Source organism: Camelus bactrianus, chromosome 25, assembly GCF_048773025.1.
Source record: "Camelus bactrianus isolate YW-2024 breed Bactrian camel chromosome 25, ASM4877302v1, whole genome shotgun sequence".
Taxonomy (NCBI): domain Eukaryota; kingdom Metazoa; phylum Chordata; class Mammalia; order Artiodactyla; family Camelidae; genus Camelus; species Camelus bactrianus.
In genome coordinates this window covers 32,821,035-32,837,459 of record NC_133563.1, presented here as the reverse complement: position 1 = coordinate 32,837,459, position 16,425 = coordinate 32,821,035, and the positions used below count along the sequence as shown (strand labels likewise).

The 16,425-nt window shown below is 45.5% G+C and overlaps 1 protein-coding gene across 5 annotated transcripts in view; it reads left to right on the top strand.

The window, feature by feature from the left end:
- ZFAT (zinc finger and AT-hook domain containing) overlaps positions 1-16,425 on the top strand; it is a 139,684-nt gene that overhangs the window by 59,400 nt on the left and 63,859 nt on the right. For all 5 annotated transcript variants that reach the window (XM_074353115.1, XM_074353116.1, XM_074353117.1 and 2 more), the window contains 2 exons: positions 2,610-4,039; positions 4,847-5,079. In XM_074353115.1, the coding sequence (XP_074209216.1) occupies positions 2,610-4,039; positions 4,847-5,079 (1,663 nt within the window). The remainder of the gene's footprint in view (positions 1-2,609; positions 4,040-4,846; positions 5,080-16,425) is intronic.

Below are 16,425 nucleotides of genomic sequence, written 5' to 3'. Positions count from 1 at the left end.
GCAGGGGCTGGTGGGCATATCTGCCCATTTATTTGTTTATTAGGCTGGCCCACCACTAGAAGGTGAGCTCTGGGAGAGCATGAGTTGTATTTGTTTTTGTCCCCATTGTGTCCCCAGTGCCTGGAATACTTTTTCATATGAATGAATCAATGAGTGAAAAAAAAATTGTGCAAACAAACTAGTTCCCTGTGTTGGAACCTTCAAGCGGCTTTCCAGTCTTAACTATTGTGAAAAGTTGGGGCTTGAGCACCTCCATTCGAACTTTGTATTCTTTCTTTTGATGGATTCCCAGCAGTGGAACAACTGGACCAAAGGGTCTGATCTTTTAAAGCTCTGCCCAAATGCTTTCTATAATGCAGCGGGTGAGAGCACCTCTCTCACTGAGTAGGGGACGTTCGCAGTGAAATAACGGAATAGGAACCACAGGACGTCGCGGCTCTCCCGCAGCTCCCAGGCACAGGCCGGCAACTGAGGTTCAGATGCATCACCTGTGGCAGGAAGTGGCACTGAGGGCTTTGCTAGGTATTTGTGTAATAATACAAAAAAGTCAGAGGGAAGGATTCTCCTAAGACCATTCAGAACTTGCATTAGAGGAGGAAACGCTGTGGTGAGTGGTTTATTTAATTAACATTCTGAATCTAGAGTTGCTTCCTCCAGTGAAATGTATCACCTTCTAGATTTGTCATCTGAGGAAGATCCAGATTAGTTTCCTTAAATTAGCCTTGGGTTTAGCATGCAGGCAGGGTACCGACTTTCAGATTTGAATATTTTAATTACATCATGAGAATTGTACCCTCTGGTGTTTATGGCCCTCAATTCATTTAAATATTTTAAATTTAAACACAAGGCAACCTGTGTTGATCAAACATTGCTGAATGGATGGTTCCATAAATACAGACTTCACAGTTACAGTCGGTCCAGGTTCATGGTGTCTGATTAACGGTCCTAAATGATGATTAGTGTTTCTGAGGACCTACCTGGATAACCTGGGCAGAGTCCAGAGGGAGTGGTTATGGACAGAGGAAGCCTCACCTGCCAATTCCTGTCCCCAGTGCAAGTTGCAGTACTTTGGTGACTGTCATTTGTTGATTCCACAAACAAGGCACACCTGTTCCAACAGCACTGGGAGCTCCACTCAGAAGGCCTGATTCACTTGTACACGAGGGGTGGTGTTCACGGTCATGCCAGGCAGTGTGAGCTTGCAGAAGAATGTGCGGGCTCTAGAGAAAGGCAGTCTGTTTGGATTCAAATTCTGGCTTTATCACTTACGGTGTGACCTTGGGTAAATACTCAGTTTTCTCATCTGTAGAATGGGCATAATGATAGGGCTGAGATTAAACACCTAGCAAAGAGTTTCACATGTCATAAGTTCTCAGTAAGTGTACCTGTTATTACAGTTACCATCTTATTCAGCACACACGCTGCTGGACTGAGAGTGAAAGGATCCGTGAGGCAGACCACTCTTTTCTTCTCCATCACGTGCACAACAGCTCACACAGTGCCTGAGACATACAGGCGAGTGTTAGTAAAATGAGAGTCATTTATTAATTAGTGATGTAGGAGTTTAATAAATGACAATTGAACAACCACCTTACTTTCCCTGTCTGAATTCTAAACCAACCATGATGGAGGAGGAGGCAGGTGGAGGCTCAGACAGCAGGTGCGTGACTGGTGGAGCTGTGGGAGGGAGAGCCCAGGGCAGGTGGACACTGAGCTCCTGCTGACTGTACTGCAGGGCTTGGTGGCCTGGCCCGCTCCCCGTCCTGCAGTCCCTGACCGCAGCTGGCCAGACTCATGGGGGCCACCGGGCTAGGTGTCTGCTGTATCACATGTTGTCCACAGGGAGGCATGTCCTCACCAGGAGGGGAGAGGCGAGCTCAGCTTTGAAGGCTAGGTCCTGCTCCAAACTCGCTGGTCAGATACACTCACTCACTTTTCCTGGGGAGAAGTGAGGGCAAGGACAGAGGCCAGGGGTCTTTTGATAATAAGTGGACCTCACATGGAAACTTGCAGAGAAAGAGTGTTACCCCAACATGTGATTGAATGAATAGGCAAGGCTGGATTATCAAAACTTATTGAATAAACCCAAATGGATTGTCTCTAGTCTCATGGAGCAGACTGAGTTCATTCCAGTAAGACTGGTCCTGTTAAAATACCCTGGAATACATCCAGGTCAGCTTTGGGACACCACTGGTGACCGTGTACCTTGTGAATGACACAGCCCTCTTCCCTCTCTTGCCTCCCTCTTCTTGGTGCTGCATCTCTCAGCCCAGACTCTTCTCTTCCCAGCTACTTTCATCCAGGTTAGAGGTCCCTTTCTCTTTTCACCTGCACATACTCCTGTCACCACTTATGCACTGTCATGTGGCCAGGTGCTGGCCTGTCTCCTCCCCCACCCCCCAAGGCTGTGAGCTGCTGAGGAACAGGGACCCACCCACTCTTCCATCCTCGTGTGTGCCTGGACCACACAAGGTCCTCGGGCCCTACTTGTTGATGAATGAATGCATCCATCCATCCTCAGCCCTGTTTAGCTCCCTTTTCAGCCTTTGCCGTTTGCACGGGGAAGGTTTAGAGTCTGCAGCGGTAACCGTGCTGTCGTCTGTTTCCAGGCTAGGGCCCACCCAGCTCAAGATCTTCACTTGTGAGTACTGCAACAAGGTCTTCAAGTTCAAGCACTCGCTGCAGGCGCACCTGAGGATCCACACCAACGAGAAGCCCTACAAGTGCTCCCAGTGCAGCTATGCCAGCGCCATCAAGGCCAACCTCAACGTGCACCTGCGCAAGCACACGGGCGAGAAGTTCGCCTGCGACTACTGCTCCTTCACCTGCCTGAGCAAAGGCCACCTCAAGGTGCACATCGAGCGCGTGCACAAGAAAATCAAGCAGCACTGCCGCTTCTGCAAGAAGAAGTACTCGGACGTCAAGAACCTCATCAAGCACATCCGCGGCGCGCACGACCCACAGGACGGGAAGGTCAAGGAGGCCCTGGACGAGCTGTGCCTGATGACCAGGGAGGGCAAGCGGCAGCTGCTCTACGACTGCCACGTCTGCGAGCGCAAGTTCAAGAACGAGCTGGACCGCGACCGCCACATGCTGGTCCACGGTGACAAGTGGCCCTTTGCCTGCGAGCTCTGTGGCCACGGGGCCACCAAGTACCAGGCGCTGGAGCTGCACGTCAGGAAACACCCGTTCGTCTACGTGTGCGCCATCTGCCTCAAGAAGTTCGTCAGCTCCATCCGGCTGCGCTCGCACATCAAGGAGGCGCACGGGGCAGCCCAGGAGACCTTGGTCTTCACCAGCTCCATCAACCAGAGCTTCTGCCTCCTGGAGCCTGGCGGGGACATCCAGCAGGAGGCCCTGGGGGGGCAGCTGCAGCTGGCAGAAGAGGAGTTTGTGTTCCAGGGGGTGAACGCATCTAAGGAGGCGGCCGGCCCTGGGGATGCTCGGCCCGGGCAGGGGCGGGGGACGCCGGAGACCCCCGTGGAAGTGCCTGCCCCACCGGTGCGCTCGGCCGCCGCCCAGCTACCCTGTGAGCTGGCCGCCTCCGAGGGGGCCTCGGACCTTCATCCGCACTCGGTGGTTTCGGATGAGTTCTTGTTGAAAAACGATGCCTCTTCCGCGGAGGCTCCGGCGGCTCCGGCGAAGACCTTGGACACCCAGCAGGGAGGCTCCGCCCAGCCCCAGGGCGAGGACGTCACACCACTGCTGCCCAAGGCCAAAGGTGAAGCAGACCCAGAGGTCCAGGGTGCTGAGAGCCCCCCGGCCGAAGGACAGAAAGTGGCTGCCCTCCCATCCGATGGCCCAGATCCCAGCAGGTGTCTCAGGTCGAACCCAGCGGAGGCCTCAGACCTTCCGCCGGGAGCTGGTGGGCGGGACGCGGCCCTGTGCCAGCCTGACTCCTGCACGCCTGCCCCTGAGCACCGGGCCGGCATCACTGCGTTCATGAGGATCCTGGACAGTTTACAGAAGCGGCGCATGAACCCCGGCCTGTGCGAGAGGATCCGGAAGGTGTATGGAGACCTGGAGTGTGAATACTGTGGTAAGGGGCGGCGGCTCGGGGCTGCAGCCGGGCGGAGCTCTCCTTCCCGGCGGCCCCACCCATCCCCGCCTGGCTGGGGGTCACCGCGTGTTTGATTTGAGCGCGTGTCTCTTGGCAAAAACACCTTCTAAGTGAGCTAGCCCTCATTTGTAGATAGCAACGGGTGGCCACCGTGGTGCAGTTTAGTGCGTGAAGGCTTTTGAGAAGGCAGCCGGGATGGCGGGGCAGCCCACCGTGCCGGCTTGGTCAGGCATGCATGCGGAGGTTTACCCCACGGCCTCGGCCAGAACGCTGTTAACCAAGAGGAAGCTTCCTTCTGGCACGTGACAAGTTTGAAGTAGAGCTGTACGTTGTGGCCATGTTCTAGATGAGCAGAGAAGAGGTCACAAAAGGGGCTGCAGCTCTTTGTAGGGAGACCCTGAATCCAGCCCTTCCAGCTCCCGGTGAGAGCACGGCCTCTGGGTCTCCTGGTGAGCTGGCAGGACCGGAAGTAGCTGTCCCAGGTGTCAGCAGAATTTAGCACCTCTTTGATTTTACGCAGATGCATAATAGCATTTGGCACCATAATTGGTCCCCAGTAAACGTTTCTTTCCTCCTCTCTTAGTTCTGACGTCATGCAAAAGTAGTAGCACCCTTAATATTTACAGCCTCCCACCTTGGAAAAGTAATTTCCAGACAGAGATGTGGTGGAAAGTGTGCAGGGTGACCCGGACGAGCAGGAGAGGGAGATAAATATAGTAGTTGAAAAAAAAATCAAATTCAGGATAAAAGAAACTTCCTTGTTCTCATGTGAAAATATTTTTTTAGGCAAACTTTTTTGGTACCAAGTGCATTTTGACATGCATGTCCGCACCCACACCCGGGAACATCTGTATTATTGCTCCCAGTGTCATTATTCCTCCATCACCAAAAACTGCCTTAAACGCCATGTAATTCAGAAACACAGTAACATCTTGCTGAAGTGTCCCACTGACGGCTGTGACTACTCGACTCCAGATAAATATAAGCTGCAGGCACATCTTAAAGTTCACACAGAGCTGGTAAGTAGCAAGCCCGAGCGGCAGCCCCGTCTCCCCTGGGTGCTCCTTGCTTTCTCGCATTGATGCCTATGGAGGTGTCCCTGCTTCCTGTGAACACAGTGTGTGAGCGTCCAACCCGGAAGACGGAGAGGTCCTTCTCACAAAGCAGGCCCTTCACCTAACGAGTGCCTTCATCCCAGGGTTCCCTTCGCAGGGAGAGTCTCAAATATGGTGGAAAAAAGATTAAGGTTGAATAAATTTGCTTTCTGGGCGAATTTTTCAGCATGGGAGAAGGTCTCCATAAGAAAGATCTACAGAATGGAAATAAAGCAAGGGTTTCTTAAACGACATTTTATTTTATTTTATTTTACTTTTTTCATGGAGGGACTGGGGATTAAACCCAGGACCTTGTGCATGCTAAGCACGTGCTCTGCCACTGAGCTACACCCTTCCCCCTTAAATGACATTTTAAAAAACTATTAATAACAGGGATGACAATAATAGTAGCTGCCACTAAAAGTTGTTGAGAGATTAAGCTAGGTAATGCCTGTGGAGAGCTCGGCACGGCGTCTGGGTCACAGTGAGAGCACTGTAAATGTTGATGGTCACTGTTGTCATATTATTGTGTTATCTGTTGGAAACTCAGAGAGAATTCTGCAGGGCCCTTTTATTAGAAAAGAAGTGATATGTTAATTCAAGGTTCTGTTAATATTCATGGTGATAAAATTTGTTTAATTCTTTTGTGGGTGATCATGTAACATAATGGATGAAAGTTATTTTAGCACATTCTCCTCTAACTTGAGAGGCTGACACCTGAGAGTGATTTGAGACTCTCAGAGTTATAAAGGTGGCACACCTGGCCCCAGGTGCGGTTCTAGTTTAATTGAATTCCATTTTATGCCACAGACAGCACAAAATGCAGCTTCAGAAACTTGACGTGCTCCCTCCGTTTTCTGGCCTACAAATCGCTAACGCTCCAGCAGTTTGTTACCAAGGGCGAAGGCAGGGTGTTTTGGGTTTAGTGGGTAGGTAAGAGCACATGCACTGTGGGGTTAGATACCTGCATTCAAATCCTGTCCCCAGCATTTACACATCTTGTGTGATGTCGGACAAGTCACTTGTCCTTTCTGAGACTTGCTAGCCTTCTGTAAAAATATATATATTAAAAATGTGTATCTTTTTTATACACACTCCCATACACATGTATATATACACATATATGCACAGATACATCCACATATATCCACACATGCATTATAAACACCCACAGGTGTACACACAGGTACCACACGCACCTCTAGACACATAATACACGTGTACATGCGTGTGTCTGTGGATCTCAGAGTGGAGTGTTCCAGGTAAAGAGCTTGGCTCAGTGCCTGTACAGCTGACTGGAGCAGCCGCTGTCGGTCACCAGGTACCTCCTAGTACGTGTTCCATCCCTTCCCTGTCTGTGTGTGGGGGGCGTGAAGGCGTGTCATTCCTGTTTACTTTGGAATTGCAGTTAAGTTGATATGGCTTTCAGTATTCTCATGGGCAGGGAACACTGAGGTGGCAGAAACCATTACCGTGACTTCGCCAGAAACTCTTACGAAATCCAGAGGGGGTGAAGCCAACCTGGGAACAGGGCTCTCGGGGCCAGTGTTGGAGCGTAGCAGTTGAGACCAGGTTTCAACCATGGTTCTCCCGTTTACCACGTGTTTGGCCTCAAGAGGAGTCACAGAACTGCTGCTGTGTGCCTCAGTTTCCCCATCCTCAGGTGAGGACAAGGTGAGGGAGCGTAAGTTAGTGTCTCAGAACAGGGCCTGACACGGAGCAAGCGCTTTATGCCTTTGACTGCGAGAATTACTATTATTTATCCCTTATCATTTTGGACCTTGTTGCTCTGGGTTTAGAGGTTATGAAATGTGAGCTAAAGCCTGGCGTGGACGAGGAAGCTGTGAAAGAGCTTTACAATCGGGGGTCACACTCAGCTCCTTCGTGCCCACTGTGGGTGTCAGAGATGCACGGTCCAGCTCAGGTACCGTCTGGCCCTTGGGTGCTGAAGCTCGCCTTCCTGGCTGCATCCCTGGGCCTCACAGTCAACAGGGGAGCGTCGGGAATGTGTACTGAGATCTTTGACCCCAGTTTCACATGCTTTCATTTTTCTTGATACACTGGCATTTAAAGAAGCTTCTCTTTTCAACCTTGCTTGGTTTTGATCTTCCTTTGAAGAGGCTTCTCTCTTCAGCACTGACACTCAAGAAGGCACCTGGAGGAGTATCAGTTGCTGTTTGCATCCTGTGGTCCAGGCCGCGTGTGACCTTACTGAATTCTCATACTACCTCCAGGAGGTGGGGACTGTGTTGCCCACTGGGGAGTCTGGGAGCCTGCTGTCCCAGAGTCATTTGTAACTTGCCCACATTCCCACTGTTGGAAGGGTCACAGATGGGATTCAAGCCCCGTGCCCATCATAATTCCCTGACTCTCAGCAACCATTTCTTGGCTAAAGATACACCTAATGATGGGGAGGCGTGTGCATCTAACACAGCGCCCCCCACCCCGCTCCCAGTAGTAACCAGATGGTGTGACTACAGTCAGGGATGTACTGGCATCAAGGAAATGTGCGGACCGAGTCAAGGGAGTTAGTCAGTGACATTTCTGGAGCAAACCTACTTTTTATAGCACTGTGCAAACTTTGTGAAAGGGAGACTTGAGAAGCCACGGTTTTGTACAACAAAAGGGGCCTTCAGGTTCTTACATGTTAGAGTTCAGACCCCTTATCCGCCTGTGTGATCTTGGGCAAATTGCCTAGCCTCCCTGAACCTCAGTTTTTCTCATCTGTAAAATGGAGATATGGTACTTTCTCCTCCCTCTCAGGACTGTAAGGATTAAATTAGCAAATAAGTAGAGCACACCCAGGTCAGTGTTTTCTCAGTCCCCAGGTCATGGTCCATGGTTTGTGAAATTAGTTTAGTGGATTACAACTAGGATATCTCAAAAATGGAGTGGAATAGAATGAAATAGAAATTTTCAGCACTGTTTACCCATAACAAGGTAGTAAGTATTGTCTTCTGAGTCCTTTGTTTCCGTGTTTCAATGTGTTTGTATGTCAGTGTGTGTTCATGTATGTTCTGGGTGGCGAAGTCAAGTGGGTGGCCTCCGCGGGGCCCATAAAATAAGTTTGTAAGTCACTGACCCTGATGATGTAATTTATGACATCTTGACTCAGAATTACTTGGGGGTAATTGTTATGAATGCAATTCCCCACTCAGACCTCCACCATACTTTGTCGGGGGTGGGGGGACCTGGGAACCTGTTATTTAAATAAGTTTGTCCTGATGTAGACACTTGAAATAGCAGGAAGTTGAGCTCATGGTGGAGGTACAGGGTATGTCCGTCTGTTCCCTTTATCTCCTGCTTGTGTTCCTTCTCAGAAGACTCCTGGGTGCCCGAGGCCGAGGGCACTGCAGCAGCTACGAGCCTGCAGCTGGGAGGAGTGGGCACATTTTGGTGTCGCATTCTACGTCTGCCACTTGGAAGCGGTGTGGCTTCACTGCCTTCCTCTCTGACCTCTGGTCTGCAAAGTGGGATAACAGTCCCTGCCTCCAGGGTTGCTGTGGGAATTCAGTGAGATGACGTTTGTGAGGGACACGGCACAGGTCCAGGCTTGCCGGGGAGGCCCGTCTACCCTAGCGCATCCTTGTTTTCAGTAGTGGTGGCAGGAGGAGGAGGAGTGGCTGCGTGGTGGTGGTGGCGCTTCCATCCAGGGTGTGGTGCCTATCTTTGAGAAGTGCTTTGTCTACTGTAAAGTTACACAGATTTACAAAATCTTACATGTGCTTGCTAGAAGTAAACTCAAATAATATATCGCCAGCACTGCACAGAGAAGGAGAGGGAGCTAGCTCCAGTATCTTTCTGGAACGCAATGGGTCCGTCTTTGCTTTTTTTTTTTAGACACTGTCAACAAAGTCTTTTTATTTTTTAAATTTTTAAATTGAAGTATAGTTGATTTATAATGTTACATTACTTTCAGGTAGTACTTTTTTTTTTTTTATAAATAGAGTAAAATGTTATTGAACTAAAGCAATTGGACTCCGGGTTTTCCCTTTGCAGCAAGCGTATGGTCTTTTCTTACACCATCACAGACCAGTTTGTTTCTGGGCTGCCCTCTTTGGGCGTTTATCCACAGTGCTGGAGACCTCGGGCTACTGGAGCTTTCTGTGCATAAAACAGCTGCCCGTTAGCAAGCCCGAGGTCCGGAAGCGAGGGCACATTCTGGCAGAACAGAACCACTTTCAGTGGCCAGGATGATCCTTGAGTTGAAATTCCAAATGGAGGACATTTCTGGCTCTTTTCTAACTTGTTCAAATTAGCCACAATTTAAGTGTCACCTTTCCTGTCTTTGCCACACTTTCTGCGTGTCCCATGATGATGACCGGCCTCTGTGTGCTGGCACTTCTCACTAGGTCATGAGCCCTTGAGGGCAGGGCCAGTGTCTCCCACCCTGTCCTCAGTGCAATGCCCAGCACGAGACAAGGTCCCTGGAAGGTTTGAGGAATGAATGAGTGAGTCCATAGGGGTCATCAGATTCTGGAACCACGGCCTTTTTATTCCTGAGAAATTGTTCAGAGTGGAATCCCTCGCCATACTTCTGTAACTTGGTCACCTGTTTCATAGGGGTACTTACATGATATCTTCACCCACCGCTAGTTGCAGACTTGAGAACCATCCTGTTGCTTTGGGGGCCAAGGCATCTGCCACAGAGACGTAGACCAAGGCCAGGTTCACCCAGAGCTGTGAGCTGGGCTCTGAGCATCAGCCCCAGGGCTGCTCCTTCCCCCAATACCATGACCCCAGCCTCCTGCTGCCACCTCTCTTCTTTCAAAGAGTCTTGTGTTGCTTTGAAGGCCGTTTCCATCAGAGCAAACAAACCTGAGGGCTGGGCTTTTACCATCATTGCGTCGTGGGTCTCTCCCTCTCCTCCTCTGCCAAGGACTCTTTTAACCACCATTCTTTTTAAGTTTGCCGTGTCAGTTTGGGTTTTCATCTCCAACTAGGGAACTGAGGTTTTGAAAAAGAAATAAATGAGTCCTTGGAGTGCACCCTTCTCCCAGCACCCTTTCCCACTGCCTGCATCCTTCCGACAATCTTCAAAGGCATCGAGAAATGAAGGGCCCTGATAAACTCTAAGATAAAATTGCTTCCAGACTATCAGAGATTAAAAGGAAAAAAATCAAACAGCAAGGGCTCACGAGAGATCACTGTAAACTCCTTCCAAGTCCCTCTGAATGCCTCCATCAGCTCCGATGATGAGGACGTTGGGGGCAGCCGACGGGGCGGCAGGCCTCCTACACAATGCATGCTGGGCCCAGGGCATCTCTCCAAGTGGCATGTGAACACGCGTGTGCAGGTGCTGCGAGTGATGGAGTGACCAGGAAGGTCAAGGGCATAGGAGGACGGTGACGGGAGTACACTGAGAAGCCTGGAGCCCGAGATGTATCCTGGGCAGAAGCTGGTAGCATTGTCTGGGCAGAAAGCTCGGGAGAGTTGCACAAGAGCTGCCTGGACCCCTTGGGCATCTGAGCTTAGCAGGCCTTGCATGGAACCCAAATGCTTGGTGGGAAGTGCGTCTAGACTGTTCGGTTGTCCAGAGGGATTATGGTTTTGTTTCATTTTTGTTTTTAAATATAAAGTACGCAGCCTCAGGAGACATTCTGTACTGGCAGGAACTAATCCACAAAGGAATTTGGAAGAATGCTCACTCAGATCCACCTTTTGGAGATTCCAGAGTGCGTTAACCCACCAGGAGGTCTGGTACCTGAGGCTGAGCTGCATTAATAACAATGCTGAAACCACGAAAGCAACGTCACTCAGATTTATTGAGCTCTCACTGTAGTCTGGCCTCTTTTTAAGCATGTGATGTGTGTGTTTTCCTTTAATAAACATTATTTTTTAGAGCAGTTTTACATTCACTGCAAAATTGAGCAGAAAGTACAGAGATTTCCCCACGTGTCCCCTGTCCCCATCCATGCACAAGCTCCCCAACCACCGATACTCCCAGACCTTAGTGCTACCTTTCCTACGGTTGACAAGCCTGCGCTGACACATGAGTAACACTCACAAGCCCATGGTTTACATCAGGGTCCACTCCTAGTGCTGCCCGTGTTTGGGCTTTGGACAAATGGCTAATGGTGCATAGCCATCATCATAGCATCATACAGAGAAGTTTCACTGCCCTACAAATCCTCCACCTATTCATCCCTCTCTCCCCTCACCCTCTGGCGACCACAGATCTTTTTATGGTCTCCATCATTCTGCCACTTTTCAGAATGTCTTATAGTTGGAATCATAAATACGTAGCCTTTACAGATTGGCTTTTTTCTCTTAGTGATATGCATTTAATCTTCCTCCACATCTTTTCATGGCTTGAGAGCTCATTTCTTTTTAGCACTGGATAACATTCCATTGCTTGGAGGTATCACAGTTTATCCCTTCACATCCTGAAGGACATCTTGGTTTCTTCTAAGTTTTGCCAGTTATGAATAAAGCTGCTTCATCTGTGTGCTGGTTTTTGTGTGGACATAAGTTTTTAGTTCATTTGGGCAAATGCTGAGGAGTGTGATTGCTGGATCATATAGTATGAGTATTTTCGTTTTGAGAGAAACTGCCAAACTGTCTTATAGAATGTCTGTACTGTTTTCATTCCCACCAGGCAGTGAGAGTTCCCATTGCTCCACATCCTCACCAGCATTTGGTGTTGTCAGTGTTTTGGATTTAGGCCATTCTGGTAGGTGTCTGGTGGCATCTCGTTGTTTTGATTTGCATTTCTCTGGTGGCATATGACATGGAACATCTTCATATGCTTTCTTGCCATTTGTATATCCTCTTTGGTGGGATGTCTCTTCAGGTCTTTGGCCTATTTTTTTATTGACGTATAGTCAGTTACAGCGTGTCAGTTTCTGGTGCACAGCATAACGTTTCAGTCGTACGCACACATACATATATTTGCTTTCATATTCTTTTTCTTTATAGGTTACTACAAGATATTGGCTGTAGTTCTCTGTGCTACAGAGGAAATTTATTTTTTATTTATTTTATATATAGTAGTTAATATTTGCAAATCTCAAACTCCTAATTTATCCCTTCCCACTTCCTCTCCCCCTGGTGACCACAAGTTTGTTAACTATGTCTGTGAGTCTGTTTCTTTTTCGTGGCTTATTTTTTGATGGAGTTGTTTTCTAATTGCCAGTTTTAAAGAGATTTGTGTGTGTGTGTTTGTGGGTGTGTATTTTGAAAACAATTCTTTATCAGACATCTCTTTTTCGGATTTTTTTTTTTCAGTCTGTGGCTTATTTTTCATTCTCTTGACAGTGTATTGTGTAGAGCAGAAATTTTTAATTTTAGTGGAGTCCAGTTTATCAATTTTTTTCCTCAGATAATGCCTTCAGTGTTACATGTAAAAAATCATTACCGTACCCTAGGTCATCCAGGTTTTTTCCTTATGTTCTAGGAGTTTTATAGGTTTGTATTTTGCATTTACATCAATGATCCATTATGAGTTAATATTTGTGAAAGGGTGTAAGGTCTTTGTCTACATTCTTTTTTTTTTTTTTTTTGCATGTGGCTGTCCCGTTGCTTCAGCATCATTTATTGAGATGACTATCTTTGAGCCATTGTGTAGCATTTGCTCCTGTGTCAAGGATCAATGGACCGTATTTAAGAGAGTCTATTTCTGGACTGTATTCTGTTCCATTTGGTCTGTTTTTTCTGTTACTTCACCAGTACCACACTGTCTTCATCACTGTAGCTTTACAGTAAGTCTAGAAGTTGAGTAGTGTCAGTCCTCCAACCTTGTTCTCCTCTGATATTTTGTGATGGTTTCTGGGTCTTTTGCCTCTCCATATAAACTTTATAATCAATTTTTCAATACCCACAAAATAGCTTGCTGAGATTTTGATTGGGATTGTAGGTCAAGTCGTGAAGCACTGACGTCTTGACAATACTGAGTCTTCTTACCCATGAACGTGGGATAGCTCCGCATTGATTTAGTTCTTTGATTCTGTTCATCGATTTTGAAGTTTTCCTCATATAGGTTTTGTACATGTTTTGTTAGATTTATACCTAAGCATTTCATTTTTTATGTGCGGCTGTAAATAGTATTGTGTTTTAAATTTCAAATTCCACTTATTCATATGCTAGAATATTGGAAAGCAGTTGACTTTTGTATATTAACCTTATTATCCTGTAACTTGCCATAATCACTTATTAGTTTTGCAAGGATTTTTGTCTATTCTTTCAGAATTTCTACATAGATAATCATGTCATCTGCAAACAAAGACAGTTTTAATCTCTTCCTTCCCAATCTCTGTGTCTTGTGTTTTCTTTTCTTGCCTACTGCATTAGCTCGGACTTCTAGTATGATGTTAAAAAGGAGTGCTAAGAGTGGACATCCTTGCTTTGTGTTTAATCTTAGTGGGAAAGTTACTGATTTCTCATCATTGTGATGTAAGCTGTAGGTTGTTTTTAGATATTCCTTATCAACTTGAGGAATTTCCCCTCTAGTGCTAGTTTAATGAGCATGTTTATCATGAATAGATATTAGATGTTGCCAAATTCTTTTTCTGCCTATATTGATATTATCCTGTGATTCTTATTTCTTAGCTTGTTGATGTGATGGATATATTAACTGATTTTGGAATATTGAATCAGCCTCGTGTACCTGGGATACATGCCACTTGGTTTGTGGTGTATAGTTATTTTTAAACATTATTGGGTTTTCTGTGCCAGTATTTTGTTGAGGATTTTTGCATCTATGTTCACAAGAGATATAGACCTATAATTTTCTTTCCTTGTAATGTCTTTGTTTTTGGTATTAGGGTAATGCTGGCCAAACAGAATGAGTTAGGAGGTATTTTCTCTGCTTCTGTGTTCTAAAAGAGACTGCAGAGAATCATGTGATTTCTTCCTTCAATATTTGGTAGATTTTGCTGGTGAAGCCATCTGGGGCTGGGGCTTTTTATTTTTTTGAAGGTTGCTAATTGTTGATTCAATTTTTTCTAATAGAGATAGCCTATTCTGCCTATTCTTGTATGAGTTTTGGCAGATTGTGTCTCTTAAGCAATTGGCCTGTTTCACCTGGGTTGTCAAATGTGGGGGCATAGAGTTGTTCATAGTACTCCTTTTACTATCCTTTTGATGTCCATGGGATCTGTACTATGTCCCCTCTTTCATTTTTTTTTTTCCCCTCTTTCATTTCTGATATTAGTAATCTGTATCCTCTTTTTTTCTTGGTTAGCCTGGCTACAGGCTTAATGATTTTATTGATCTTTTCAAAGGACCAGCTTTTGGTTTTATTGATTTTTCTCTATTGATCTGCTTTCAACTTCCTTGATTTCTGCTCTGATTTGTATTTATTTTCCTATGCTTATTTTAGATTTAATTTACACTTTCGGCTTTCCTAGGGGGAAGCTTAAATAATTGATTTTAGATCTCTTTTCTAATACACACAGTGGATGCTATAAATTTCCCTCTAAGCGTAGCTTTCATTGCTTCCTACAGATTTCAATAAGTTGTATTTTCATTTTTATTTAGTTCAAAACATTTTAAAAGTTTCCTTGAGGATTCTTTTCTGAATCATACGTTACTTGAAGCGTGGTGTTTAATCTGCACATATTTTGGGGCATGCCAGCTATCTATGACTGATTTCTAGTTTAATCCATTGTGGTCTGCAAGCAGACTTTGTATGATTTCTAATGATTTCTATTCTTTTCAATTTGTTAAGGGGTATTTTATGGCCCAGAATGTGATCTGTTCTGGTGAAGATTCTGTGTGAACTTGAGAAGGATGCGTATTCTGCTGCCGCTGGATGAAGCAGTCTGTAGATGTCAGTTGTACGCAGCTGATTGGTGGTGTTGTTGAATTCAGCTATGTCCTTACTGACTTTTTTACCTACTGGATCTGTCCATTTCTGAACGAGGGGTGTAAGAGTCTCCAGCTATAATAGTGGATTCATCTGTTTCTCCTTGGAGTTCTATGACCTTCTGCCTCATGCATTTTGACCCTCTGTTGTCAGACGCATACGTGTGCAGGGTTATTACATCTTCTTGGAGATTTGATGCCTTCATCATGTTATGCTCCTTTTCAACACTGATGATTATCTTTGTCTTGAAGTCTGTTCTGTTTGAAATTACTAAGCTACTCCTGCTTTTTAAAATTAATATCAGCGTAGTATATCTTTCTTCATCCATTTCCTTTCAATCTGTATGTCTTTATGTTTAAAGCGAGATTCTTGTAGCCAACATATAGTTGAATCTTGTTTCTTGATCCATTCTGACAATTTCTGTCATTTAGATCATTGCCGTCCAAAGCGACTATTGGTAGAGCTGGACTAATATTTACCACATTCGTTACTGTTTTCTATTTGTTGCCCTTGTTCTTTGTTACTTTTTTCCGTCTTCTGCTCTTTTTCTGCCTTTTGTAGGTTTAATTGAGCATCTTACATAATTCCATTTTCTCTCTTTTCTTCGCAGATTACTTATACTTATTATTGTTGTTATTATTACTATTTTTTTACTTTTTTAAATGGTTACCCTGGAATTTGCAATGTACATCTACAAGTAATCCAAGTCCACTTTCACATAGCACTATTCTGCTCTATGGATAGTGTGAGTACCCTAAAAAAATTAAAATTCTAATTTTTTCTTGGTACCTTTTGTATCATTGCTGATAATCATTGCACACATACAGAAGCATGCATGTGTATGTGTAAACATACAGTATTGAATACATTGTTGCTATAGTTAATTTTGACAAACTTTAGTGAGATCAAATAGGATTTAGAAAAATACCTTCACTTATTCCTTCTCCAATGCTCTTTCTTTATATAGATTGAGTTTCTGACTTTATCACTTTCCTTCTCTCTAAACAACTTGTTTTAACATTTCTTGTAAACCAAGTCTACTGACAACAACTTTATTTGATTTTTGTCTGAGAAGATCTTTATTTCTCCTTTACTTTGGAAAGATAATTTTGTAGGGTACAGAATCCTAGGTTTGGTGGTTTTTTTTTTCTACACTTTAAATATTTCACTCCACTCTCTCTGCTTGTGTGGATCTGAGACATTGGATATAATTCTTGTCTTTTCCCTTCTGTCAGTAAGGTGTTTTTCCCTCTGGCATCTTTCTGTATTTTTTCTTTACCCTTGGTCTTCTGTAGTTTGAAATTAATAGGTGGAGTTTACTTGGTATTTATCCTGCTTGGTATTCTCTGAGCTTTCTGGATTTGTGCTTTGGTGTCTGATATTAATTTAGGGAAATTCTTGGTCATAATTGTTTAAAGTATTTCTTCTGTTCCTTTGTCTTTTTTTTCTCTTTCTGATATTCCTGT